Source organism: Ascaphus truei, chromosome 15 (assembly GCF_040206685.1).
Source record: "Ascaphus truei isolate aAscTru1 chromosome 15, aAscTru1.hap1, whole genome shotgun sequence".
Classification (NCBI taxonomy): Eukaryota; Metazoa; Chordata; class Amphibia; order Anura; family Ascaphidae; genus Ascaphus; species Ascaphus truei.
In genome coordinates this window covers 48,496,823-48,524,573 of record NC_134497.1, presented here as the reverse complement: position 1 = coordinate 48,524,573, position 27,751 = coordinate 48,496,823, and the positions used below count along the sequence as shown (strand labels likewise).

Here is a 27,751-nt window from a genome sequence, read left to right as displayed (position 1 = left end):
ATATATATATATATATATATTCACATAGAATATGTCTCCCCCTCCACAACAGGGAGTTACTGAAGCCTGAGCATCAAATACGGGAAGGCCGCTCTACAAAACGAACGCGCTGTATATTAGGCCGCGTTGAATACTTAAGGTTTCTTTTTATGTTACAATGAAGGTTGCAATGTAACGTCATATAAATGCTTTCTCAACTCTAATGGTGCAGTCCCACTTAGCGATGTGCGTGAATAGCGGCTTCACACCACTGTCAAGTCTTACCGTGGCAGACGAGGATTCTGGGTAGCGTCATGCAAATTGAGCATGCTGAATCTATCACTTTTGCCATTCCGGTCCATAATCTCTAGGGCAATTTCCCTGAATATTTTGCCTGCGGTGCTGCACCGGGCTATGGAAAGTGCAGATCCCGAAAACCTACTCAAAGACGGTTGTCCTTTTGCACTCGCCCGTTCTCTGATTCTGCATTGTGATGCTTGTGGAACAGACACAACAAGGTTGCGTTGGGGTAAATCGGTGGCTCTATGCTGCGCAAGATTCAAAGACATGGAACCACCGAGCCACGCGATGCGAGTTTTGGATTTGGAGACCAACGGTGAAAAGAGGTTGTGAGGATTCCAGGGCTGCAGAGATCAGGTCCTGCTGGGAGATAATGGGTGGGATAAAGAGGAGAACGTGGCCAAGTGGGATTGCACATGAGACCCTCTGACAGAGAAAAGGTTATATGGAGACCCTGTTTTGACATTATATACAATCATTTTAAAGGAGGAACCTAGTGTCAGAAAATTGCAAGTCTACGACGTTCTTTGTTCGCTTGATTGCAGGGGTTAATTCCGTTCACATTTTACGAGTGACACCATTGCTTTTTTTTTTTTTAATCGGTCATTATGTGCACAAAGGATGCTGGGAAAACGCCCTTCCTGTGCAGCTGTCCTTCAAGATAGCCGTTCTGCAAAAGGAAACACAGAAAGATGGAATTGTAAGCTCTTCGGAGCAGGGACTCCTTTTCCTAAATGTTACTTTTATGTCTGAAGCGCTTCTTCCCAATATGTGTTATTTGTATTATTTGTTATTTATATGATTGTCATGTGTGTTACTGCTGTGACACACTATGCACATTAATGGTGCTATATAAATAAAGATGTACATACTGTACTGTACATACATACATACAAGTGAGAAAACAATGGTTTTATTATGGACACGTTATGCTTAGCCAATGGGCGCGGAAAATGGGAAGATTTCCTTAAATACTGGGCCTGGGAATGAACACTTCTGGGCACAGGCTGGGAGCTGGATCTACATTTTTAAACACAAGAAGCTTTGGGTTAAGCCCACAGAGTTTGCATCTTATTGCCTACACAATGCTATGGCAAGGACCCTCTTCTCTGATTGGATAGTTGGGAAGCTGCCCGTTCCTGTGCTTGGCAGACCGGCAACTGCCCCTTCCTCCTACTGGTACAGTATGGTCCACCCTACAGTCCACAGAAGTGTAGTAGTATGTCAGGGGCAACGCCACAACTCCCAGCATCCCTTGCAGTTAAACAAGCGTCAACGCATTCCCCGATGACTGCTGGCCGCTGGTCGATCCGTGCGTTTGTGGCAGGGAAGCTTCTTATGTAGACGACTTACCCACCAGTTCTGATCCTCCTCCTCAGTGACTACAATGATGTCTCCTACAAAAAACGTCAGCTCGTCCTCCCGATCCGCCACGCAGTCAAACAGGGCTTTCACCCGGCGCAGCTTCGGCTTGCTCTTCAAACAAACAAGAAGAGCGTTAGAATCGGAATGACGGAAGACGTGACCTTATCGCTCGCTGGGATTTGGTGCACAAATGGTTACAAATGTGCCCATCATTTTGCTGCCACATGGTCCACCAGCAGCACGGCTGGAGAGCTATATAATATAATGATATCTTTGCTGCCTTTGAGTCATTCTAGGTATTGCTCCTCCGGTGCAGCTTGTGGCCCAGATTTTCTAAGTAGTGCTATTTCATATGACTCCTTCCGTCGCTGGGAGACACCTTAGGGCAGGGGATGGCCAACTCCAGCCCTCAAGGGCCACCAACCAGTCTGGATTTCAGGATATACCTGCTTCAGCACAAGAGGCTCAGAATCACTGAGCCACTAATTGAGCCACCTGTGCTGAAGCTGGGATGTCCTGAAAACCTGACCGGTTGGTGGCCCTTGAGGACTGGAGTTGGCCGCCCCCTGCCTGAGGGCATCTCAAGTCAATGAGTTGGAAGGTGTCTTGTGGCAGGAGACTGCTCAGCAATATGGGATTGTGTGTTTACACTCACATTACAGGGTGGGAGCCCCCCAGAGCTGAACCACACTATTTTTGTTGCTCTGGGGACCCCCAGTTCCGGGGATAACTACCGGTGAAGTTACCAGGTGGAAATCTTATGCCGGGGGCGGGAATCAACATGGCGGCCAAATCTCGGGCTAACAGGAAGCCATCGGTTATGGCTTTCTACTTTAAATCCCCCTTTAAAACCCAGAACACCACCGGTAACTCCCTGGATAAGTATCCGGGGAACTGTGGGGTCCCTGGAAATGAAACGAGCGGGGTGCAGCTCCGAAGGACCCCGCAGTGTCAATCCTGCAATATAAAGGGAGGTTAGTTAGGGGGAGTTGCTGCCTTAATCCTAAAACATAAGCCCCTCTATTCAATATACCGTGCAGCCGTCTTCCCCGTGTTGTGCAAGATTTTAGCCTCAGTTATTTAAACGGAGTAAGATTTGGTTAATACCCAATGAATGAATAATAAATGATAATGTGAAGAGATTTCTTGTATTCAAATAACTGGCCCAATGAGTAACAGGATAGCATTAACCATTTCAATTCACTTGAAATGTATTCGCAGAACGCCTGTAAACAATAATCATCATTTGGAAAGTATTTTGTTTTTTTTAAATAGATAACAGATCAGAGTCAATAAAACGTCCACATATCAGAAATCGAGTTAAAGAGAATGGATTAGAGCAGGGCGACTCAACTCCAAACCTCAACCCCCCCCCCCCCCCCAACAGGTCAGGTGTAAAGGATATCCCTGCTTCAGCACAGTTGGCTCAATCAGTCCCTGCTTCAGCACAAGTGTCTCAATCAGTCTTCGACTGAGCCTCTGATTGAGCCACCGCTGCTGTAGCTGGGATATCCTGAAAACCTGACCGGTTGAGGACTGGAGTTGAGAACCTCTGGATTAGAGCAGCAGTCCCACCCAAACATTGTTTATCGGGAGTAGAGCGGACGGCTGCTTTAGGAGGAGTGAGGCAGACAGGGACCCTCCGTGAGCGATAAGGACATCTCTGCTCATAAGGGGTGCTGGGTGAAAGAGGGGCGGCACGTCACAATCTCTTCCTAGATCCACAACTGACTTATAGCAATACAGAAAACATCTCAAAGTCGTCATTTTTTAAATAAAATGCTAAGCGGGCATCTTCTCCAGCACTGGGAGGTGGCTTCACAGCGCATTGACTAGGGACAGATAACGGTCATTCAACCTATTCTTTTTAATGCTACAGGATGGCAGACTCTACGGGCTCTCAGACACATCTTTCAAGTGCAACTACATTCTCTGCTTGAGTTTGCCTCTACCACCTTTGCCGACAAGCTGATCCATGTATGTACTACCTTCTCACAACTTTTGTTGGTTTGCATGTTACTAGTCTTGCAGGGAGACAGGTCTAAATAGACGATACTCCGCTATGTGTGAAGTAGCCTGATGACATTAAAGCCTTTGAAGTGGGTGAACCTACATTGAATCCCAGCCGCCGTCACCGTGGGTATACTACTCTCCCATACTTGAGTCTTTTTAGCCTCTATGCTGTATGAGTATTATAGAGGAAAATTGCCTCTTACCAGACTCATCCTCCTTGGCATTGGCAGCGGTGGATCCAGGCTGGGCGCCGGGATATTGTACAGGTCTTGGAATGACGATCTTGGAGACGTAGAGTTGGCAAACCTTTGGTGGGCAGGCAGAGGCTGCGAATATACCTCGGTTCTGTTATCCACTAAACAGAGAGGGATGCGTTAAAAAATGACCAGAGTCGTAGAAGGCACCCAAGTCGTATGGACCGTGCCAGTGGGAAAAAAATATATCAACATTCTGCCCAAATTATTCAAACATTTCTTGAACTTCCCACTATAGAGAGACTACTGGGCAGGCTCACTGCTTTTTTACATCTTTAAACAGTGCAATCCCACATAGCCACACCTCAACAATGCAACTGGCTTCCTTACACTGATCTAACTGTGTAATGCAAATGATTTTGCTACGGTTGTGTCTCCGTAAATGAATTACAGAGCCCATCTGGTCCTTATCGAGAGCCCATAAAGATAAGGAGAGAGAGAGGGGGGCTCTGCCTGGGCAAACATGTTGAACACACAGACAAAAAGAAGATCAAACCCCCTCCTACGTCTCAGCTCAGGAAGGAGATGGGAGGTCTGAGAGCCATCCTAATCTGAGAACCATCCTAATCTGAGAGCCATCCTAATCTGAGAACCATCCTAATCTGAGAGCCATCCTAATCTGAGAGCCATCCTAATCTGAGAGCCATCCTAATCTGAGAGCCATCCTAATCTGAGAGCCATCCTAATCTGAGAACCATCCTAATCTGAGAGCCATCCTAATCTGAGAGCCATCCTAATCTGAGAGCCATCCTAATCTGAGAACGATCCTAATCTGAGAACGATCCTAATCTGAGAACCATCCTAATCTGAGAGCCATCCTAATCTGAGAGCCATCCTAATCTGAGAGCCATCCTAATCTGAGAACCATCCTAATCTGAGAACCATCCTAATCTGAGAGCCATCCTAATCTGAGAACCATCCTAATCTGAGAGCCATCCTAATCTGAGAACGATCCTAATCTGAGAACCATCCTAATCTGAGAGCCATCCTAATCTGAGAGCCATCCTAATCTGAGAGCCATCCTAATCTGAGAACCATCCTAATCTGAGAGCCATCCTAATCTGAGAACTATCCTAATCTGAGAACTATCCTAATCTAAGAGCCATCCTAATCTGAGAACTATCCTAATCTGAGAACTATCCTAATCTGAGAGCCATCCTAATCTGAGCGCCGTCCTAATCTGAGCGCCATCCTAATCTGAGAGCCATCCTAATCTGAGAGCCATCCTAATCTGAGCGCCATCCTAATCTGAGAACCATCCTAATCTGAGAGTCATCCTAATCTGAGAACTATCCTAATCTGAGAGTCATCCTAATCTGAGAGCCATCCTAATCTGAGCGCCATCCTAATCTGAGAAATATCCTAATCTGAGAGCCATCCTATTCTGAGAACTATCCTAATCTGAGAGCCATCCTAATCTGATGTATAGTGCTTGATACAAGAAGAAGAGCGTTGCTTTAATCACCGGTGATATTGCACAAATACCCTCTATGTGGAATCCAGTGGGACGTTTGCAGACTTTGAAGTAGATTAACCTGGTCTATATTCCATTATATGTATATTTTTATTAATAAACCCAACAATATATATTGCTCTTTATAAAACAGACAGTAGAATACAATTAGTGCACCAAATATAAAAGCACGATAGGTACTGTAAATAAATCCCTGCCCTGCAGAGCTTACAATCTAAAGGTCCCAGTCCATATATGCCCACTCAAATCTATGGGCATTAATGGCCAAAAAAAAGCCTGAATGGCCACATGGTATATGGAATTACCCCCTAAGTCAGTGATTCCCAACCAGGGTTCCGTGGAACCCGGGGGCTCCTTGAAGCAGTCTCAGGGGTTCCTCCTACGGACCACAGACCCCCCCCCCCTCTGGGGGTGGGTTTTTTCGGTATGTATTTTGTAGTTTGGATTGAGTGAGAGTTGGGTAATTGACGGAAGGTAGGGGCGAGTGAGAGAAGAGAGGGGACAGGAGGGAGTGAGTGAGGAAAAGAGGGAGTAAGAGTGAGACGCAAGGGATAAATACATGCGAGGCGGGAGGAGGGAGAGTTAGTGAGACGGATGGGAGAGAAATACATGGGTAGAGGGTGGGAAATGGAGGTGGCTCGTGAGGTGTGAAATGTTGTGACTGACCCCTGTCCAACCTAATATGTGTCGGCCAGATAGGGGTTCCCCGAGATTTTTCAAAATACTTCAAGGGTTCCTCCAAATAAAAAAGGTTGGAAATCACTGGCCTAAGTGGTATGTTGGCAGAGTTACTGAGACAGTTGGGAAAGGAGTCCTTAAGCTCTCCCCCCCCTACCTCAACAGGTCAGGTATTAGAAATATCCCAGCTTCAGCACAGGTGGATCAATCAGTCCCTGGTTCAGCACAGGTGGCTCAATCAGTCCCTGATACAGCACAGGTGGCTCAATCAGTCCCTGCTTTAGCACAGGTGGGTCAATCAGTCCCTGCTTCAGCACAGGTGGCTCAGTCAAAGACTGAGCCTCTGATTGAGTCACCTGTGCTGAAGCTGGGATATCCTTCAAACTTGACCTGTTGGGGGGTGGGAGGGGGTCTTGAAGACTGGAGTTGAGCCCCCTGCATGGGGACTGGGAAACACGGCTTACAGACGTACCTTTGGGTGGGATTTCTGGGACTTCATGAAGACTGCTGAGCTTTGGAGAGCCTATGCTGAGAGAGGTGAAGACAACTCCAATCATTGGGTTTTATTTTAATTTAAACAGATTGAATCCAAATTGTAATAAAAAAGTACTTCCAGGTCTGATTAGATTGGGATCTTAGAAACCGCCCGGAGTTTGTGTCCCTTAGAGAAAGAATGAGGTCGGTGTATACACCTATGGCACAGTTTCCATGTACACACGGCTCCCCATTCTGCTACCATCATTAAACTCAACGCATGCACAAAAACAACACGCATGGTCCCACGGGGGCCACGATTACCAAGCAGTGCTACTCCACACGACACCTCCCACAGCAGCTTATTAACCCAGCGGGTACCCTTCGTGTAGCCTACTACGTCATGGGATAGTGGGTGCGTCATCTTCTGTTTGCTCGTTGTCATGGCGACATGGCGTTCCGGGGGCGGTCACGTGACCGCTCCCTCTATCACGCAAAGGGTTAAAAAGAACCTGTAATTTAAATGCTGGGCACTCGCATAGTTAAATTAAACATATTACTAACAAGTCAGTTATTCAGTAGATCTACACCAGGGGCGGCCAACATGCCAGGTATTAGGGATATCCCTGCTTCAGCATAGGTGGCTCAATTAGTCCCTGCGTCAGCACAGGTGTCTTAATAATTCCCTGCTTCAGCATAGCTGGCTCAAACAATGGTGATTGAGCCACCTGTGCTGAAGCAGGGATATCCTTAAAACCTGACCGGCTGGTGGCCCTTAAGGACTGGCGTTGGCCGCCCCTGGTATAGTGTTTAACAACCTGTGTACATTTGAGTGTGCAACATATTGGATTTAAACCCGTAACAGGAGAGATACATTGAGCTGCACAGTATCGGATGTGGAAGCACGTTCTCCCAATAACTGGAGTCACAAGCGCGGCTGCGAACAATTGTGTTTGTTATGTTTATTTTTGCTGTGCAGTGTAATAGTGATTATGTGTATTTGTACAGTACAGCAGCTGCCATGTACTACTCACTTAATCAAATAAACGTTTACAAGCAAAGTTCTGCCTAGGACAAAAATCCACGACAGACAGTGGCGCGGTTAATAGGTTAAAAGCGGCAATGCCACAAACACAGCTGTGTGCCTATTGTGTGCATATTGTGTGCATATTGTGTGCCTATTGTGTGCATATTGTGTGCGAAGGCCAAACTGTGCGCGGTTCAAAGCCTGAGATCCTGTGTTTGTGCTTAATATAACTAGACCTATATTTAGGCCTTAGGCTTTGCGGGGTCCAAGGCGGCATGCTGCCAGCGGGGCCCCCCTGTAAACAAAGAAGAGGGACTTACCTAGACAGCAGCCCTCCTCCGGCAGCATGACATCACGGCGTCATGTCTCGTCACATTGCCATGACAACGCCGCATCCTATGACGCCGTGACATTGTGTTGCCACACTGCCGGAGGCGGGCCGATGCGGAGAAGGTATGAGGACACACACGCACGCGTACACCCGCCTCTCTTCCAGTCCGGGAGCCCCGCACTCTCCCTGCCGGAGCCGGGAGATCCAGCTTCCGGGGAGCTGGAGGGGAGAGGGGGGATGCTCCCTCATCCAGCTCCCCCGTTCGGTCGGGTGAAAGTTGCATCCCGGCGGCGACCGGAGGGAGAGGAGGGAGCGCGGGGCCCTTCCTCGCCGTGCACTTACTCTAATACAGTACAGGATTATCTTGCCTGGTTACTCTGTATGTACGATGTGCCCCTCTTCTCCCAACACTTCGCCTCTACATTTTGCTACAATACAATAAGCATGTTTGTGCTTTATATGTTTTTAGATGTATTTTGTAGGTCTACTTAATAAATGAGTATGTTATTATTATTATTATTATTATTATTATAAGTGTTGTCCTCCAGACCTCCGTGTTCGTATGTGAGCGCTCATGTAGGTCTGGAGGACAACACTCGCACTTAATAAACGAGTATGTTGTTATTATATCTAATTTTGTTCTGACATCACCGTTTTTTCTTTTGTTCATTTTGCTTTTATTTCAGACTTTCTGTGAGCTTGGTAAGGACCGGTGCAGGTGAGTGAGCTTGGTAAGGACCGGTGCAGGTGAGTGAGCTTGGTAAGGACCGGTGCAGGTGAGTGAGCTTGGTAAGGACCGGTGCAGGTCCGTGAGCTTGGGAAGGACCGGTGCAGGTGAGTGAGCTTGGTAAAGACCGGTGCAGGTCTGGGAGCTTGGTAAAGACCGGTGCAGGTCTGTGAGCTTGGTAAGGACCGGTGCAGGCCTGTGAGCTTGGTAAGGACCGGTGCAGGCCTGCGAGCTTGGTAAGGACTGGTGCAGGCCTGTGAGCTTGGTAAGGACCGGTGCAGGCCTGTGAGCTTGGTAAGGACCGGTGCAGGCCTGTGAGCTTGGGAAGGACCGCTGCAGGCCTGCGAGCTTGGTAAGGACCGGTGCAGGCCTGTGAGCTTGGTAAGGACTGGGGCAGGCCTGCGAGCTTGGTCAGGACCGGTGCAGGCCTGTGAGCTTGGTAAGGACCGGTGCAGGCCTGTGAGCTTGGTAAAGACCGGTGCAAGCCTGCGAGCTTGGTAAGGACCGGTGCAGGTACGTGAGCTTGGTAAAGACCGGTGCAGGCCTACGAGCTTGGTAAGGACCGGTGCAGGTACGTGAGCTTGGTAAGGACCGGTGCAGGCCTGCGAGCTTGGTAAGGACCGGTGCAGGTACGTGAGCTTGGGAAGGACCGGTGCAGGTCTGTGAAATTGGTAAGGACCGCTGCAGGTCCGTGAGCTTGGTAAGGACTGGTGCAGGTCCGTGAGCTTGGTAAGGACCGGTGCAGGTCAGTGAGCTTGGTAAGGACCGGTGCAGGTCTGTGAGCTTGGCAGGGACCGGTGCAGGTCTGTGAGCTTGGTAAGGACCGGTGCAGGTCTGTGAGCTTGGTAAGGACCGCTGCAGGTCTGTGAGCTTGGTAAGGACCGCTGCAGGTCTGTTTTCATATTTTCAGGGCCTTATGGAGTAACACCACTTAGTAGACATGGCCCCTTCATTTCATGGCGTTGTAATGTGTCTCCCAGCATGCAAGGTGTCTTATGGAACAACACTTTTTAATAAATATGGCCCCAACAAGCCAATGGGCATTAACAGTTGCAAATGCTCGGTACCCTTGGATTAATCGGGGCCCATGAACGGGAAAGTAGTGTAGCACCGTTTAGGCAATTTGGGCTGTCGTTTTCATATATTTACCTTGGTCTTCTCGATACGACCTCGGATTGAAGGAATTTGGATGGAGAAGTGCAGCAAGAACCATAGTCTAGGGAAGAAAAAAAGCCCCCCGGGCAGTCGGGGAAGCAAATATTATATCATATATATCTATATCTATATCAGTAAGCACAGAATGTAACTCTGCCTCTGCCAGAGGCTGTTTCAGGGGATATAATAAGAGGCAGAGCAATGCGTTGCTGGCACCTCTGGTAGTGAAGGGGTTATCGGTTCCCTCAGCCCTTCATAGCGACTGACCCCTAATGGTAGGACCTTATGCTCTTTAACCACTGTACCAATTCCCTAACTCGCTGATACACACACAAGCAGATGCAGCGACAGACATGCAGCTGCGCACAACGCACGCAAAGGCGTCACATGCGCCCAGGGGGAGAGAGGGGATCTGCCTGGGCAAACTCGTGTTGCACACACAGTGAAATCAGACAAAAGGGAGAAGCAGAGGAATTTCCCCCCCCCTCCCAGGTCTCAGCTCACGTCTGTCAGATTTTGGGTAAAAAGGCATCAATTACCCATATGTGACCCCTTAACCAAGTCACTGCCATTAGTGCACTTTGCCCCTAGGAGGGACTGACCCCTTAACCCTGTCACTGCCATTAGTACACTTTGCCCCTAGGAGGGACTGACCCCTAAACCCTGTCACTGCCATTAGTACACTTTGCCCCTAGGAGAGACTGACCCCTTAACCATGTCACTGCCATTAGTACACTGTGCCCCTAGGAGGGACTGACCCCTTAACCCTGTCACTGCCATTAGTACACTTTGCTCCTAGGAGAGACTGACCCCTTAACCATGTCACTGCCATTAGTACACTTTGCTCCTAGGAGAGACTGACCCCTTAACCATGTCACTGCCATTAGTAATCTTTGCCCCTAGGAGGGACTGACCTCTTAACCCTGTCACTGCCATTAGTACACTTTGCCCCTAGGAGGGACTGACCCCTTAACCATGTCACTGCCATTAGTACACTTTGCCCCTAGGAGGGACTGACCCCTTAACCATGTCACTGCCATTAGTACACTTTGCCCCTAGGAGGGACTGACCCCTTAACCATGTCACTGCCATTAGTACACTTTGCCCCTAGGAGGGACTGACCCCTTAACCATGTCACTGCCATTAGTACACTTTGCCCCTAGGAGGGACTGTCCCCTTAACCATGTCACTGCCATTAGTACACTTTGCCCCTAGGAGGGACTGACCCCTTAACCATGTCACTGCCATTAGTACACTTTGCCCCTAGGAGGGACTGTCCCCTTAACCATGTCACTGCCATTAGTACAATTTGCCCCTAGGAGGGACTGTCCCCTTAACCATGTCATTGCCATTAGTACACTTTGCCCCTAGGAGAGACTGTCCCCTTAACCATGTCACTGCCATTAGTACACTTTGCCTCTAGGAGGGACTGACCCCTTAACCATGTCACTGCCATTAGTACACTTTGCCCCTAGGAGGGACTGTCCCCTTAACCATGTCATTGCCATTAGTACACTTTGCCCCTAGGAGGGACTGACCCCTTAACCATGTCACTGCCATTAGTACACTTTGCCCCTAGGAGGGACTGACCCCTTAACCCTGTCACTGCCATTAGTACACTTTGCCCCTAGGAGGGACTGACCCCTTAACCATGTCACTGCCATTAGTACACTTTGCCCCTAGGAGGGACTGACCCCTTAACCATGTCACTGCCATTAGTACACTTTGCCCCTAGGAGGGACTGACCCCTTAACCCTGTCACTGCCATTAGTACACTTTGCCCCTAGGAGGGACTGACCCCTTAACCATGTCACTGCCATTAGTACACTTTGCCCCTAGGAGGGACTGACCCCTTAACCCTGTCACTGCCATTAGTACACTTTGCCCCTAGGAGGGACTGACCCCTTAACCATGTCACTGCCATTAGTACACTTTGCCCCTAGGAGGGACTGACCCCTTAACCATGTCACTGCCATTAGTACACTTTGCCCCTAGGAGGGACTGACCCCTTAACCATGTCACTGCCATTAGTACACTTTGCCCCTAGGAGGGACTGACCCCTTAACCCTGTCACTACCATTAGTACACTTTGCCCCTAGGAGGGACTGACCCCTTAACCATGTCACTGCCATTAGTACACTTTGCCCCTAGGAGGGACTGACCCCTTAACCCTGTCACTGCCATTAGTACACTTTGCCCCTAGGAGGGACTGACCCCTTAACCATGTCACTGCCATTAGTACACTTTGCCCCTAGGAGGGACTGACCCCTTAACCATGTCACTGCCATTAGTACACTTTGCCCCTAGGAGGGACTGACCCATTAACCATGTCACTGCCATTAGTACACTTTGCCCTAGGAGGGCTGACCCCTTAACCATGTCACTGCCATTAGTACACTTTGCCCCTAGGAGGGACTGACCCCTTAACCATGTCACTGCCATTAGTACACTTTGCCCCTAGGAGGGACTGACCCCTTAACCCTGTCACTGCCATTAGTACACTTTGCCCCTAGGAGGGACTGACCCCTTAACCATGTCACTGCCATTAGTACACTTTGCCCCTAGGAGGGACTGACCCCTTAACCCTGTCACTGCCATTAGTACACTTTGGGATTATTTAAAGCAGTTTTTTGTACATACCTCTGATCGGGTTGCTTGGTGGCAGCGGTGGTGTGAATGAGGGGGCAGGGGTCACAGGGGTCACAGCATTATTAGCATTGGACGGCACCCACCATACCCATCAGGCATTACCGTAACTGAGCCCCATCTGGCAAGGTTACCCTGCACTTACCCCCCAAACAGCCGCCATGACAGAGGCAACGTAACCCCAACAGACACCTCAAATATAAATATATTCAATGCAAGTATAACTCACACAAAACAGAATTTAACCAAAAGGGGAGGGTGGTAAAACACAGTGATGGGCGCGGCATGATCTGCTGCCCCTCACTGCCTGCAATTCCTCCAGCCGTCCAGCTCCCCCCTCCGGGTGTCACCGGTGACCAAAAGGGGAAGGAGGGGCAGGAAGAAACCCTGCAGGTCTTGGTATAATTGAGGTCTAAGCTGGTAATCGTCTGGTCATCCTGTTATACTGTAAATGTGTAAAATCCTGATTGTGACATAATAGTTGCGTCAGTCAGTGTAACTCAGCAGCTACAATGTATCCTTATATTACTAAGGTAACATTATCTATTGTTAGTTTGCAGCTCAAACTGCTGGGAACACTCGCAACCAATTATCACAAACAGGAAAGGGTTGCAAAAATCTTGCACTGCTGGGGAGGTGGCCAAATGTGCTATAGAAATCATAGGATGCTTTAAAACTCAGTAAATGGCATTAAGAGTTGCTAAAAAAAAACAGTCAGTATTATCTAATACTACATAACTGATTTATTTATATAAAAAATAAAAAACCCATAAGATTTCATGTGTTGCTGTTTTTTAGCCCAGTTTTCCTTTGCTGTTCCTAAACATGGAGTTGCTGGTATGTTTTGTCATCTTTATTCCTTCCCTCCTTCTTGGGCGTATTATCTCAGAATGGAAAGTGTTAGAGAAACTCGGTCAGCAGAGGTAACAGAGCAAGTCTGTCAGTTTCACTGTGTTCAAGTGCGTTTCAGGTCCCTGCAATAGGGGTGGCAGCATTTGGAATGGACTGCGTCCATCCCTATGTCCATCCCCATGTCCATCCCCATGTCCATCCTCGCATCCATCCCCATGTCCATCCTCGCATCCATCCCCATGTCCATCCTCGCATCCATCCCCATGTCCATCCTCGCATCCATCCCCATGTCCATCCTCGCATCCATCCCCACATCCATCCTCGCATCCACCCCCATGTCCAACCTCGCATCCATCCCCGCGTCCATCCCCACGTCCATGCTCGCATCCATCCCCATGTCCATCCTCGCATCCATCCCCATGTCCATCCTCGCATCCATCCCCATGTCCATCCTCGCGTCCATCCCCATGTCCATCCTCGCATCCATCCCCATGTCCATCCTTATGTCCATCCTCGCATCCATTCCCATGTCCATCCTTGCATCCATCCCCATGTCCATCGTCGCATCCATCCCCATGTCCATCCTCGCATCCATCCCCATGTCCATCCTCGCATCCATCCCCATGTCCATCGTCGCATCCATCCCCATGTCCATCCTCGCATCCATCCCCATGTCCAACCTCGCATCCATCCCCGCGTCCATCCCAACGTCCATGCTCGCATCCATCCTCATGTCAATCCTCGCATCCATCCCCATGTCCATCCTCGCATCCATCCCCATGTCCATCCTCGCATCCATCCCCATGTCCATCCTCGCATCCATCCCCATGTCCATCCTCATGTCCATCCTCGCATCCATCCCCATGTCCATCCTCGCATCCATCCCCATGTGCATCCTCGCATCCATCCCCATGTCCATCCTCTCATCCATCCCCATGTCCATCCTCGCATCCATCCCGATGTCCATCCTCGCATCCATCCCGATGTCCATCCTTGCATCCATCCCCATGTCCATCCTCGCATCCATCCCCGCGTACATCCCCACGTCAATGCTCGCATCCATCCCCACATCCATCCTCGCATCCATCCCCACGTCCATCCTCGCATCCATCCCAACGTCCATCCTCGCATCCATCCCCACGTCCATCCTCGCATCCATCCCAACATCCATCCTCGCATCCATCCCACGTCCATCCTCGCGTTCATCCCCGCGTCCATCCTCGCGTCCATCCCCCTGTCCATCCTAGCATCCATCCCCATGTCCATCCCCAAGTCCATCCTCAGATCCATCCCCATGTCCATCCTCGCATCCATCCCCATGTCCATCCTCGCATCCATCCCCACGTCCATCCTCGCATCCATCCCCACGTCCATCCTCGCATCCAACCCCACGTCCATCCTCGCATCCATCCCCACGTCCATCCTCGCATCCATCCTAGCATCCATCCCATGTCCATCCTCGCGTTCATCCCCGCGTCCATCCTCGAGTCCATCCTGTCTATCCTCGCATCCATCCCCATGTCCATCCCCATGTCCATGCTCGCATAGATCCCATGTCCATCCTCGCATCCATCCCGATGTCCATCTTCACATTCATCCCCATGTCCATCCTCGCGTCCATCCCCATTTCCATCCTAGCATCCATCCCCATGTCCATCCCCAAGTCCATCCTCAGATCCATCCCCATGTCCATCCTCGCATCCATCCCCACATCCATCCTCGCATCCATCCCCACGTCCATCCTCGCATCCATCCCCACGTCCATCCTCGCATCTAACCCCACGTCCATCCTCGCATCCATCCCCACGTCCATCCTCGCATCCATCCCCACATCCATCCTAGCATCCATCCCACGTCCATCCTCGCGTTCATCCCCGCGTCCATCCTCGAGTCCATCCCGTCTATCCTCGCATCCATCCCCATGTCCATGCTCGCATAGATCCCCATGTCCATCCTCGCATCCATCCCGATGTCCATCCTCACATTCATCCCCATGTCCATCCTCGCATCCATCCCCATGTCCATCCTCGCATCCATCCCCATTTCCATCCTCGCATCCATCCCCATGTCCATCCTTGCATCCATTCCCATGTCCATCCTCGCATCCATCCCCACGTCCATCCTCGCATCCATCCCCACGTCCATCCTCGCGTCCATCCCCACATCCATCCTCGCGTCCATTCCCACGTCCATCCTTGCGTCCATCCCCATGTCCATCCTCGCGTCCATGCCCACGTCCATCCTCGCGTCCATCCCCACGTCCATCCTCGCGTCCATCCCCACGTCCATCCTCGAGTTCATCCCCACGTCCATCCTCGAGTTCATCCCCACGTCCATCCTCGCGTTCATCCCCACGTCCATCCTCGCATTCATCCCCACATCCATCCTCTCGTTCATCCCCACGTCCATCCTCGCGTCCATCCCTACATCCATCCTCGCGTCCATCCCCACATCCATCCTCGCGTCCATCCCCATGTCCATCCTCGCATCCATCCCCATGTCCATGCTCTCGTCCATCACCATGTGCATCCTCGCATCCATCCCCATGTCCATCCTCGCATCCATCCCCATGTCCATCCTCGCATCCATCCCCATGTCCATGCTCTCGTCCATCACCATGTGCATCCTCGCATCCATCCCCATGTCCATCCTCGCATCCATCCCCATGTCCATCCTCGCATCCATCCCCATGTCCATCCTCGCATCCATCCCATGTCCAACCTTGCATCCATCCCCATGTCCATCCTCGCATCCATCCCCATTGTCCATCCTCGCGTCCATCCCCATGTCCATCCTCACATCCATCCCCATGTCCATCCTCACGTCCATCCTCACGTCCATCCCATGTCCATCCCCATGTCCATCCTCGCGTCCATCCGCATGTCCATCCTCGCATCCATCCCCATGTCCATCCTCACATCCATCCCCATGTCCATCCTCGCATCCATCCCCATGTCCATCCTCGCATCCATCCCCATGTCCATCCTCGCGTTCACCCCCATGTCCATCCTTGCGTCCACCCCCATGTCCATCCACACGTCCATCCCCATGTCCATCCTCGCATCCATCCCCATGTCCATCCTCGCATCCATCCCCATGTTCACGTCCATCCCCATGTCCATCCCCATGTTCGCGTCCATCCCCAATCCCAGTGTCCATCCTCCACCCCCCAACCCCATGTCCATCCCCAGAGTAAGAGGAGGCGATGGGGGGATTGTGTGAGAGAGGAGGAGGCAGTGGATTGAGTGAGAGAGGAGGAGGCAGTGGATTGAGTGAGAGAGGAGGAGATAGGGGGATTAAGTGAGAGAGGAGGAGTTGGGGAGGGGTTTGGGGATGAGAAAAGGAAATGGGGGTATTGAGTGAGAGAGGAGGGGGGATTGAGAGGGAGGAGGAGATGGGGGGATTTAATGAGAGAGGAGGATATGTGGGATTGAGTGAGAGAGGGGGAATTGAGTGCGAGGGTGAAATTGAGTGAGAGGGGGAGGGCGGATTATTGGCTTAAAAATAGTTTGGCCAAAGAATTTAACGAAATGACCCTAACGTATGAAAATAGAGTAGAAAGAAGAGCGTACATTACATCGGTGGTGTCCATATCGTGCACCGTACGCTGTGACTGAGCAGCCTCTCTATCCACCTTAAAGACCCATCTTAAAACCCACTTCCTTAATGAAGCATACGAGTAGCTCCGTGGCTGATACTATACACCTCATACATCGACCGTAGCCCCTTACCAGAACACCTTCCAGAGACCTTCGTCTCTGTACATTCCTCCAACTTACTAATTAAATTGTAAGCTCTTCGGGGCAGGGACTCCTTTTCCTAAATGTCCCTTTATGTCTGAAGCGCTTATTCCCACTATGTGTTATTTGTATTATTTGTTATTTACACGATTGTCATGTGTGTTACTGCTGTGAAATGCTAAATTCATTAATGGCGCTATACAAGTGAGAAAACAATGGTGTTATTATGGGTACGTCATGCTTAGCCAATGGGCGCGGAACATGTGAAGCTTTCCTTAAATACATGGCTGTAGGCTGTAATTTGTGAGGCACCTTCCCCTTACATCCGTACTTATGGGAGACAGATAAGTATTTAACTATATCATTTGTCATATAGGATGCAGCGTTGGGGCTTCTTGTGTTACACACACGAGGTCCCAATCCCAGCAGCAACACTTCTGGCACAAATATATATGGTGGGTTTGGGTTCTCAGCTTGCAGGGGCTTTGTATGTTAGTATCCCGGGAGGTTCAGTAACCCACGAGGTGCTTACCGAAGTGCAGGTTAGCGTGGCTGGAGGGGCTGTGCGGGTTAGTATCCCGGGAGGTTCAGTAACCCACGAGGTGCTTACCGAAGTGCAGGTTAGCGTGGCTGGAGGGGCTGTGCGGGTTAGTATCCCGGGAGGTGCAGTAACCCACGAGGTGCTTACCGAAGTGCAGGTTAGCTTGGCTGGAGGGGCTGTGCGGGTTAGTATCCTGGGAGGTTCAGTAACCCACGAGGTGCTTACCGAAGTGCAGGTTAGCTTGGCTGGAGGGGCTGTGCGGGTTAGTATCCCGGGAGGTTCAGTAACCCACGAGGTGCTTACCGAAGTGCAGGTTAGCTTAGCTGGAGGGGCTGTGCGGGTTAGTATCCCGGGAGGTTCAGTAACCCCCGAGGTGCTTACCGAAGTGCAGGTTAGCTTGGCTGGAGGGGCTGTGCGGGATGACAGGTGCTGGCTCAGACAGGGCTCGCTTGTGCTTCGTCGTCAGAGGCGAGGTTGGAGGCAGCTTCTTGGATGGCACGGAGGGGCTGGCAGGGGGAGGCGGTGGGGGCAAAGTGGGAGCTGGAAGATTAAAGGAGTAGTCCCCCACCCCCAAATATAAAAGTGAGTGGTTTTGTAGCCTTTATTTGCTTTATATTTTATTAAAAGGCCCAAAGACAGCAGTACAGTGTCCACACAGCAACTCCTGCTATTTATTCACACTTTCCCCACTCCAGTTGGCAGCACAGAGCTGTTTTACTTGCAGACTACAAAGGGTATGTCTTCCCTTAAAGGAGCAATCCAGGCCAAAACCACATTAAAAAAATCTATATATATTTATCTCAGTGACCTCCCTGGTTCCTGAAATACGTTCTAGTTTGCCTACGTCTGTTTGCATTTAAACAGCTGTCCAATAGGAAGCCGCAACGGCATCCACCCGATGACATTGCAGCTTCCTATTGGCCCACGTGACCTGCAAGGTTTTTGCTGCCATTTTAAATTCCTTAAATTCCTAAAAGCAATCCGGTACGTACCTGGGGAACGGAGGAAACCCGCAGCTAAAAATAGCGGAATTCATGTCCAGGGGATAGGGACGGGACCCCTCCCCTCCCCCCTCCGACCCCCCCCCTCAGTTTAAATGCTGGGGGAAGAAATAAGCGGGATAGCTGCTTTAACCCTGTGAGCGCCTGGGGGTTGCCTGTGCAAACTCTTGTAGAACGCACTGTGACAATAGGGAGCAGCCAGAGGAAGTTACACGTCTCCCAAGTCTCAGCTCACCCTGTGTACAGACTAACTTTGAATAATGAACATAAATGGCAGACAGCCCCCCCAATGCAAGATAAAGGTGCTGGCAGCGGTGCTGGGCAGAGGATCACTGCTCGGAAGTAAATCATACAGTGATCGTCAGCGCTCAGCTCAGTATCAGCGAAGTGACCCTTACGTTGGACTTTCAGGAGGATCTCTTTAAAGGGAAATCCTGCCTTTCTTTTCTAGTTTACGTAGGAATGGGCCAGGAGAAAGGGTCACTCCCCTGAAACGTCCACGTTGACCCCTTTTTTGATCAACTAATGACTTTATATTTTGCATTTTGACCTATTGACTATATGGTTTTCGCCTATAGATCCTGTTTTTGATATATGTCCCTTATTAGGATGATTTCTAATTGACTATATTTGGCACATTGCCTTAATGGTTTTCACCCTTTTATTATAATAGTGTCTAGTATTGGGATAGATAACAAAATACACAGATTCCCAACAAGCTCTGAGAAACCCAAACCAATAACACACAATATATATATATATATATATATATATATATGCATATAAGTGTCAAAAGGCGTGCTAGTGGCTGTGGCTAAATATATACAACAACAAAAAATGCCCACAGCTACTTCCAATGTGACAAAAATACACAGTGCAATACCTATATATCTCTTGTAAAAAAAGTCATTTAGTTTAACCCTTTGGCCAAAGCATTGTAAGCCTGCTGCCACTTACAAGGCATGACCGAAGCAGGTCCTAACACTCACCTGGGTTACAATTCTTATTTACCTGTATAATTACAGGAAGAATGATCACATTGGATCTGTCGTAACCTGGCAAAATGAAACTGACCTGCCAACTTGGAAGGTGGGGAGGGGCAAGCTTAAACCCTTCCAAGTTGGCAGGTTATTTTGCCAGGTTACGACAGATCCAATGTGATCATTCTTCCTGTAATTATACAGGTAAATAAGAATTTTAACCCAGATAAGTGTTAGGTCCTGCTATGGTCATGCCTTGTAAATGGCAGCAGGCTTACAATGCTTTGGCCAAAGGGTTAAACTAAATGACCCTTTTTACAAGAGATATATAGGTATTGCACTGTGTATTTTTGTCACATTGAAAGTAGCTTTGGGCATTTTTGTTTTTTGTAGTATTGGGATAGAGACACGCCTGGGATTACTTCCTCCGTCTTCTCTCTATTCATGATGTGAGCTGCTTCTGCCCCTGTATATTTATATTGTTTTCAATGAGCAGTAAAATACCATTTTTTGGGGCTAACTAGTGTTACTGAGTTTCTTCTATTGCCAGTGCGGGAAAGTCTATTGTTTATATAACTTTAAATAATTATTTTAAAATACTTCCATGTGTTAGATGTAGGTAAAAAAAGGGCACCAATAACCAATATGTGACCCCTTAACCATGTCACTGCCATTAGTACACTTTGCCCCAAGGAGGGACTGACCCCTTAACCCTGTCACTGCCATTAGTACACTTTGGGATCATTTAAAGCAGTTTTTTGTACATACCTCTGATCGGGTTGCGTGGTGGCAGCGGTGGTGTGAATGAGGGGGCAGGGGTCACTGCATTATCAGCATTGGATGGCCCCACGCCGGCTTCGTGACGCTGGTCATGTGACACTTGGGATGCGCGTCTTAAAAATGACGTTCCGGACCCCCGGTCCTGGAACGGTGTGCTGGGAGAGGGGAAGCAGCTGTATGGCCTTAGGGATCTCTCCTTCTTAACTGGGCCCAGCTATGACACAACAAAGCACAATGCATGTTACTTCTACGTATCACCTTCCCTGCTGCAACAACCAGTGCAAATCTACTAGCAAGTAGTCATAGAGATGTGGTGAGCGCATAGGAACAAACAAATATGGATACAAAGATGAATATAAAAGCAAATACCAGGTATAAAGGGAGCCTCCGTTCATACCTACAGGCATAGAGCAGTATGCTAATTGCTTTTAACATACAGTATCACGGACATTTTTTGAACTTTTTTAATTGATTGATTGTCATGCAACACACCTGGTCAATATACCAGGTATAAAGAGAGCCTCCGTTCATACCACCGACAGGACCTGACGAAGAGAGACTACGCTCGAAACGCGTAGTCCTGTGTAGGTGGAGCTGCAGTATTTTGACCACAGAAGGCCACCGTAGTTCTCGAGTGAAAGCTTCTGTCACAGGCCCTGTGACCGGACACGAGAACAGGGAGATCCCTGGAGGAGCTGACACAGAGGATACAGTGGCTGGAAGTGTTGTATTTATATGTCAGTTTTGTATACTTACTTTTTTGGTTTAATAAAGTATTGCTTCTTATATGAACATTTGTGGATGTCGCCCTTATTCTTGAGCAATAAAAGAGGGACTGACTCGTGTTAGCTGCCCTCAGACACCACTGTACCCCCCACAAGCTGACCCTACAAGTGACAGGGATCGTTTAGAGGAAAGAGCTGAAAGACATTGTGATAGGATTTGCTCACACTTGCCCGCTTACCAGCTTTATTTTATTTATTCCACATCACCCTGCCATTACCCGTGAGTATGGTTGTATGATTGATCAGTTTACATGCTGTTATACTCGTCTCTGTATCCATATTTGTTTGTTCCTATGCGCTCACCACATCTCTATGACTACTGACTATTGAGGATCAAGGGAGGATCCTTCTTTCAAGGTTGAGCTGCAGTTTGAGCTGCAGTTTGGAGGTTACATACAAGGGCTAGTATCTGACTGTCTTAGTCCATTGTTGATTATTTTATTATTGTGTATATACATAGGTGGTTTTAGGGGAGCGCATTAGTTTTCCACTAAAATCTACTAGCAAAGCGGCAGCATGGTGTCTATTTATGATGTGATGAGCACTATCAGAGAGGCTGCAGTGCATGGAAATTCATTATTACTCCTTCCGACTAATACCAGTATGTATGTCAACAGTGAGGAAGGAACAAGTTTGAGCTGTTGTAGTGGAATCAGGAGCCGGAGATTCTCAATGCACTCAATGTGTTGTAAATCACAATCTAGCATCTTCTTCGCGTCAAGATGCCATGCGCCCCTGACCCTAAATGGGGTTATTTCTGGAGGACGGGCCTACCTTTTCATCAAGATCATCGTCACTTTCATACATGTCTTCCTGCCGCAGTCTCCACTCATACTCCACGTGGACGTGCATGTTAAACTGATTGTTCTGAGCCTGGATCAGCTGAGATAAGAGGGAGAAAGTTCACATACTGTACCAATAATACGTTGCAGGGACGTCAGCAAAAATGCAACAGGTTTACCATTTTCTACAGTACATCAATACTGTATGTGTGGGTTTGTGTGCATATTTATACCTGAGTAAGTGTGCATACACACATCTATGTATATCAATAAATACATGAGCATGCATATGTAGAGGTTTTGCCAGGGATGTCCCTTATGGGTCTCTGTCACTCCCAGCCTGGAGTTCTCCCGGTCTGCCACCGGGTGCTGCTCTTGTGCTGCAGAGAACTCAGTCTGCTGATTGGCTACTGCTCAGCACCTGTCTCATCAGCAGCCAGCCCTATATAAGACCTCCACTTCCTGTTTCCTGTGCCTGTTTATTGTGGTTCTCCCTTTGGACAACCTCGCTGCCTTTACGGTTTACTGCGTACCAGACCCTTTCAGACCTCACTTCGCTTGCCTCTCTCCAGCCCTGACCTCTGCCTGTTTGCTGATCATCCTTTGCCTGCCGTCAGCCCTAACCTCTACTTTGTTCCTGACCATCGCTACCTGGCCCAGTCTCTGATCTTCAGCCCCGCAGTTACCCCTGTGTCAAATGTTTAGTATCTTGCCCAAAGCCGTCAACAGCTATTATAGGCCCATGATTATTACCCACCAGGGCCCAGGGCTGTTGAGTGGGGTGGGGGATGTGTCTACCCTGTTGGCAGCCCTGTGAGTCCCCCCGCCTCTCTCCAACACCACCCCCCACTCAATCCCTCTCCCCCACGGTCTTCCATCGTTCACTCTCCTCCCCCTCGCCCACTTTTCCTCCTCTCCCCGCTAGGCCCTACCTGTGGAGCGGGGTGTGCAGTGTCCGTCTGGCCCTACCCAGCGGTGGAGAGATGCCCCCTGCTTTTTAAATAAATATATATATATTCTTGGTGTAAAATATCATTTTTATATCTATCTGAGGTTACCCTATTAACCTTTTGAATGGCACTGGACTCCATTTTAACCTCCCGGACACTTAATATTTCACACGTGTATCTCCTGAACGGAGCATCAGATTTTAAAAATAAAAGCAGTGTCAGAAGGGGCGAGAGGCGATCGCTTAAAGTGCAAAATAAAAACCCCCAACACGATCAGTGATGGCTACTGGTGTAAGATTATCCATATCAGTGCCTTTGTGTGCATATCTGTGTGTTAATGTGTAAACACTATTGTATGATTATCCATATCAGTGCCTTTGTGTGCATATCTGTGTGTTAATGTGTGAACACTATTGTATGATTATCCATATCAGTGCCTTTGTGTGCATATCTGTGTGTTAATGTGTGAACACTATCGTATGATTATCCATATCAGTGCCTTTGTGTGCATATCTGTGTGTTAATGTATGAACACTATTGTATGATTATCCATATCAGTGCCTTTGTGTGCATATCTGTGTGTTAATGTGTGAACACTATTGTATGATTATCCATATCAGTGCCTTTGTGTGCATATCTGTGTGTTAATGTGTGAACACTACTTGTATGAGCGGCTGCTTTACAAAATGCCAACCTTTTTTGCATTAAATAAATCTTAAGCCCTAAATTTACATTTGCCAAAAGTGAGACATCAATATAATAGACAAAGGGCCTCATTCAGAAAGCCTCGATAAGGCCCTTATCGAGCACTTATCGACCAAAATGGCTACTCGTATTCAGATAGCCTCGATAAGTGCTCGATAACGGCGTGTATCGACGCAACATTTTACCACCATCCGAAATTCGCCAACTGAGCAGCGATCAGCCGTTTATCGACCATTTTCGGAGGGTTGATAAACTTGCGCGATTCAGAGACCCGCGAGTCGGCTGTCGCGGCCTATCGCAGCCCTAAAAGGCGTTCTTCTCCCCAAATCCAATTCACCTCAAACTTTAGGTAAATTGGTGGGGAGATGCCTCGATGAGCTGCGATGGGTCGGGACTTAGAAAAAATCAGGCCCCTTTCCTGCCTCGGATTGATGCCGGGGGTCTCCGGAGCTGATAGCCATTAATAGCAGCTCCGGACCCCCCCGACATGCAACCGAGGCAGGAAAAATGCATGTACAACAACTTCATTACCTTAGCGGCTAACCGCGAAGGCAATGAAGGGGTTAAACACCCGTGCCAGGCTTACTGTCAAAACATACAATACAATACTGTGGCCAGCGGGGGTGGGTGAAGGGGGAATTTGGCCCTTAGTGGCTGTTTAGGCATTGCGGGGGGAGTTAACCCCTTCATTACCTTAGCGGTTAATACCGCTAAGGTAATAAAGGGGTTAACCCAACCGCTACCCACCCGCAAGGTCTAAACACCCATCCTTAGGGCTACTACCTCCTTCACAATAATATTATTATTATATGGGTATGATGTACCACTATACTACTCAATGGGTACAGGGTGGGTATAGTCAGTCAGGGGTGGGTGCTTAGGCCTCCCGGGTCAGGGTGGGTTAACCCCTTAATGACTATAGTGGTTAGTAACCGCTAAAGTGATTAAGGGGTTACGGGCCATTAGAATGTATTTATTTTGTATATATGCTTTCTGGCAACGGAGGACAGAGGGACCTGCTGTTGTGGTAAGTATAACTTTATTTATTTATTTTATTTATGTATGCTAATGCAGTGTTTAATAATGGGCAAATAATCTATTATCCATATCTGGATAATAGTTATTTTGCCCATTACCGTACTGTATGGGTTTGGGCGGAGGGGGGGGGCGTGTATTGATGTTTTTTAAAATATTTATTAATATACATTTCTTTAATAGTGTAGAGGAGCAGGGGGTCTCTGGAGCTGAACCATGTTGGTTTTATGTCCGGGGACAGCCTGCTTCCCGCGATACAGGCCCCTTTATGGCGTGCTGGTATCCCTCTGCATTGAAATCTCCCGCGTCACGTGACCGGGACATTTCCTTGCATAGGAGATACCAAAAACAAGGTCAGTGGGGGGGAGGGTACTATTTAAGCCTCACCTCCACTGTTCTAATCAGGATAAAACACCTGTAAGTAATACAGTAGATAGAAATAACATTGGTGGATGTTAAATACCTGAAAATTAGGATTCTCAATTAGAGAGTATACTAACATTGACTATTGGTTTCTATATATATGATCAAGGTATTTTTTAGCAATGAATTTAGATATATGATTAATATTTGTTGCTGATTGTATGTGGTGCTCTGATGTCCAACATAAATGTTTTTTCTATTTACTGTATTACTTACAGGTGTTTTATCCTGATTAGAACAGTGGAGGTGAGGCTTAAATAGTACCCTCCCCCCCACTGACCTTGTACTCCATGAGAAAGAACAGTTTTGTTTGAAACGCGTGGGAGGAGGTTGTCTTTTGTCTGTGGATCCAGTATCCGTTTTATGTAGTTAAATAAAGTATTTTTTTTAGCTATTTTTGCTGGTGAGTCTTAGTTTTGCACGAGGAGCGGCTGTTTTCCTGATCTTATCTACTAAACCTAGCAGTGAGGCGCGCTTGCATTTCCAAGGGGAGATATTGCCGGGACTATGTGCCTACAAGTATCCGAGAATCAGGCATCATTCCTGGGTACATTTTTAGGGGAACCGACAACTCCGGACCCCAACTACCTAGGCACATTCTGACAACAATTTCTCCGCAAAACGCCCCTTGAAACTCATCCCCTAGCAATCCCTGCTCGCTGGCATGCCCGGAAAAGGGAAAACACACAAAATGCGTTTATTACAGATAACACAAGGTAAAGATACAATGTTACTGGCCCATGAACTAACTCTTAGACCCTTAGACACGGATCAGGGGTAACCAAAAAACGGGCTTAACCTTTATTTGAGAGCCTGGTTACCACCTACCGTTACAGTGGCCCTGCTGGTACTACGAGGGTTAATGTGTAGTGTCCCTGCTGGTACAACGAGGGTTAATGTGTATATTTAAGGGTCTAACTTTCCTTTCCTGTAAACCACTTCCCTCTTAGAGATGAAGATGCTGTGTAATAGTAAGTATGGGAAGTGGTCTTGCAGAGAAGTCTGTAACAAGGCATGTTACATTGTACACAGTTAGGAACGTACCCGTTAGTTCCGGATAGAACAATCACACAAGTGCCCTGATGTCCACTTCAAGGTAAGGAGTAACTCGTGACAGTGTCCAGAGAGTACAGTGCAATAGGAGTCGCAAGCACTAGGGAGGGGCTGGCCAAAGTCCAGTCCTCAAGGACTGCCAACAGGTCAGGTTTTAGGATATCCCTGCTTCAGCACAGGTGGCTCATTCTGACTGAGTCATTGATGGCCCTTGAGGACTGGAGTTGGCCACCCTTGCTGTCAGGAGCCAGGTGCCACGCACCTTCACACGCAGGCGCACTACTCCCCTACCTGCCTTGACGGCCGCTGATGGAGCCCAGCACTCGCGCGCTCCCACGCGCACTCCCGCTTCTTCCACGCATGCGCGCGGCTCCTCCTCACGCCGGATGGCGTCCTCGCGTGGGCGCATGCGGGCTGGGGTCACAGCGGGAGTTCCCGCCCCCGGATCATGGCGCACACTCCCTGTGCGCGGCGCACACGCGTGACGCGCGCGCCACGCACCCAAGCTCCGTGGCAACAGGCACTGATTGCCTCAGCACTCTCACCTGGCTTCCTTACCATAGCCTATCACAGGCTCCGCACGAACACGCCCCAGTTCCACCTCTTGCTCCTATTGGGCTGTCTTACCTATTTAGGCTCAGCAGTGCCACTGGCACATTGGCTGAGCATAAGCTTCCTGTTCCTGTGCTTACCTCTCTTGTCTCCTAGATATCCTGCCTTGACTTGTTTGATCTCCCGTGTACCGACCTTGGCTTGCCTTTGGACCACCGCCTCTCTGGAACCCCGACCTTGGCTATCCTCGACCCTCCGCAACTCTCCAACCTGAACTCGGCTCTCGGACCTCGACTATTCTACCTTCTCCAGCACCGACCCCAGCGACTAGTACCTCCAACGTTCCGAACTTCTATTACCCTCAACTCGGCAAGTATTCACTACTCCTCTACCCTCCCTGCTCCTGACCCGGCGCGAGCAACTACGCACACTCCAGATCAGATTCCCGTGCCTGTTGGTGGTGTTTACTCCATTCCCACCTCAGTACCGAGGGTCTCGTCTAGTTTGTGGTGGGCACAGCGTGACATTATGCTCATCCCCACAGACATAGACCCCTCTGAGGTGGGAAACATCCTGGCGTCACATGCCACCATGCTTTCCAAATTGTTTTTTTTTTTTGGATCAGTCCAACCGCCGCATGGATTCTCTGCAGCAGGATGTTAGATCTCTTACGGTTCAGGTGCAGAACATTTCCGCTCCCACTCCTGCAATTCCTCCCTTTGAACCACCAGTAGGTGCTTCGTCTTCTGAACCCCGACTACCGACACCTAACCGATTTTCTGGAGACCCCTTGGAATGTCGCGGGTTCCTAAACCAATGTTTAATCCAATTCAAGATGACACCCGCCCGTTTCCCTTCTGCAAGGTCCAAAATTGCCTACATTGTCTCACTTCTCACAGGTGATGCCTTGGCCTGGGCTTCCCCCATCTGGGAGCAGGGGACCGACCTCACACAAGATATCGGACGATTTGCCAAGGAATTTCGTCGGGTCTTCGACACTCCTGGGTGTAGAGTGACGGCTGCCTCTTCCCTCTTTCACATCACCCAAGGGAATCGCGCAGTGGCCAGGTACGCTCTGGAATTTCGCACCATCGCTTCTGAGATGGACTGGAATAACGAGGCCCTGTCCTCCGCCTTCTGGCAAGGTCT

At 49.0% G+C, this 27,751-nt stretch overlaps 1 protein-coding gene across 2 annotated transcripts in view; it reads right to left on the bottom strand.

The window, feature by feature from the left end:
* Positions 1–802: 802 nt before the first annotated feature.
* LOC142466931 (arf-GAP with SH3 domain, ANK repeat and PH domain-containing protein 1-like) overlaps positions 803–27,751 on the bottom strand; it is a 107,639-nt gene continuing 80,690 nt past the window's right edge. Inside the window, exons 20-27 of one of the 2 annotated variants that reach the window (XM_075572579.1) lie at positions 21,877–21,984; positions 20,306–20,531; positions 17,938–18,096; positions 9,772–9,838; positions 6,536–6,591; positions 3,861–4,012; positions 1,633–1,755; positions 803–949 (exon numbers count right to left, since the gene is read on the bottom strand). In XM_075572579.1, the coding sequence (XP_075428694.1) occupies positions 875–949; positions 1,633–1,755; positions 3,861–4,012; positions 6,536–6,591; positions 9,772–9,838; positions 17,938–18,096; positions 20,306–20,531; positions 21,877–21,984 (966 nt within the window). In that variant the 3' untranslated portion in view covers positions 803–874. The remainder of the gene's footprint in view (positions 950–1,632; positions 1,756–3,860; positions 4,013–6,535; positions 6,592–9,771; positions 9,839–17,937; positions 18,097–20,305; positions 20,532–21,876; positions 21,985–27,751) is intronic. The other variant, XM_075572580.1, reaches the window with a different exon arrangement.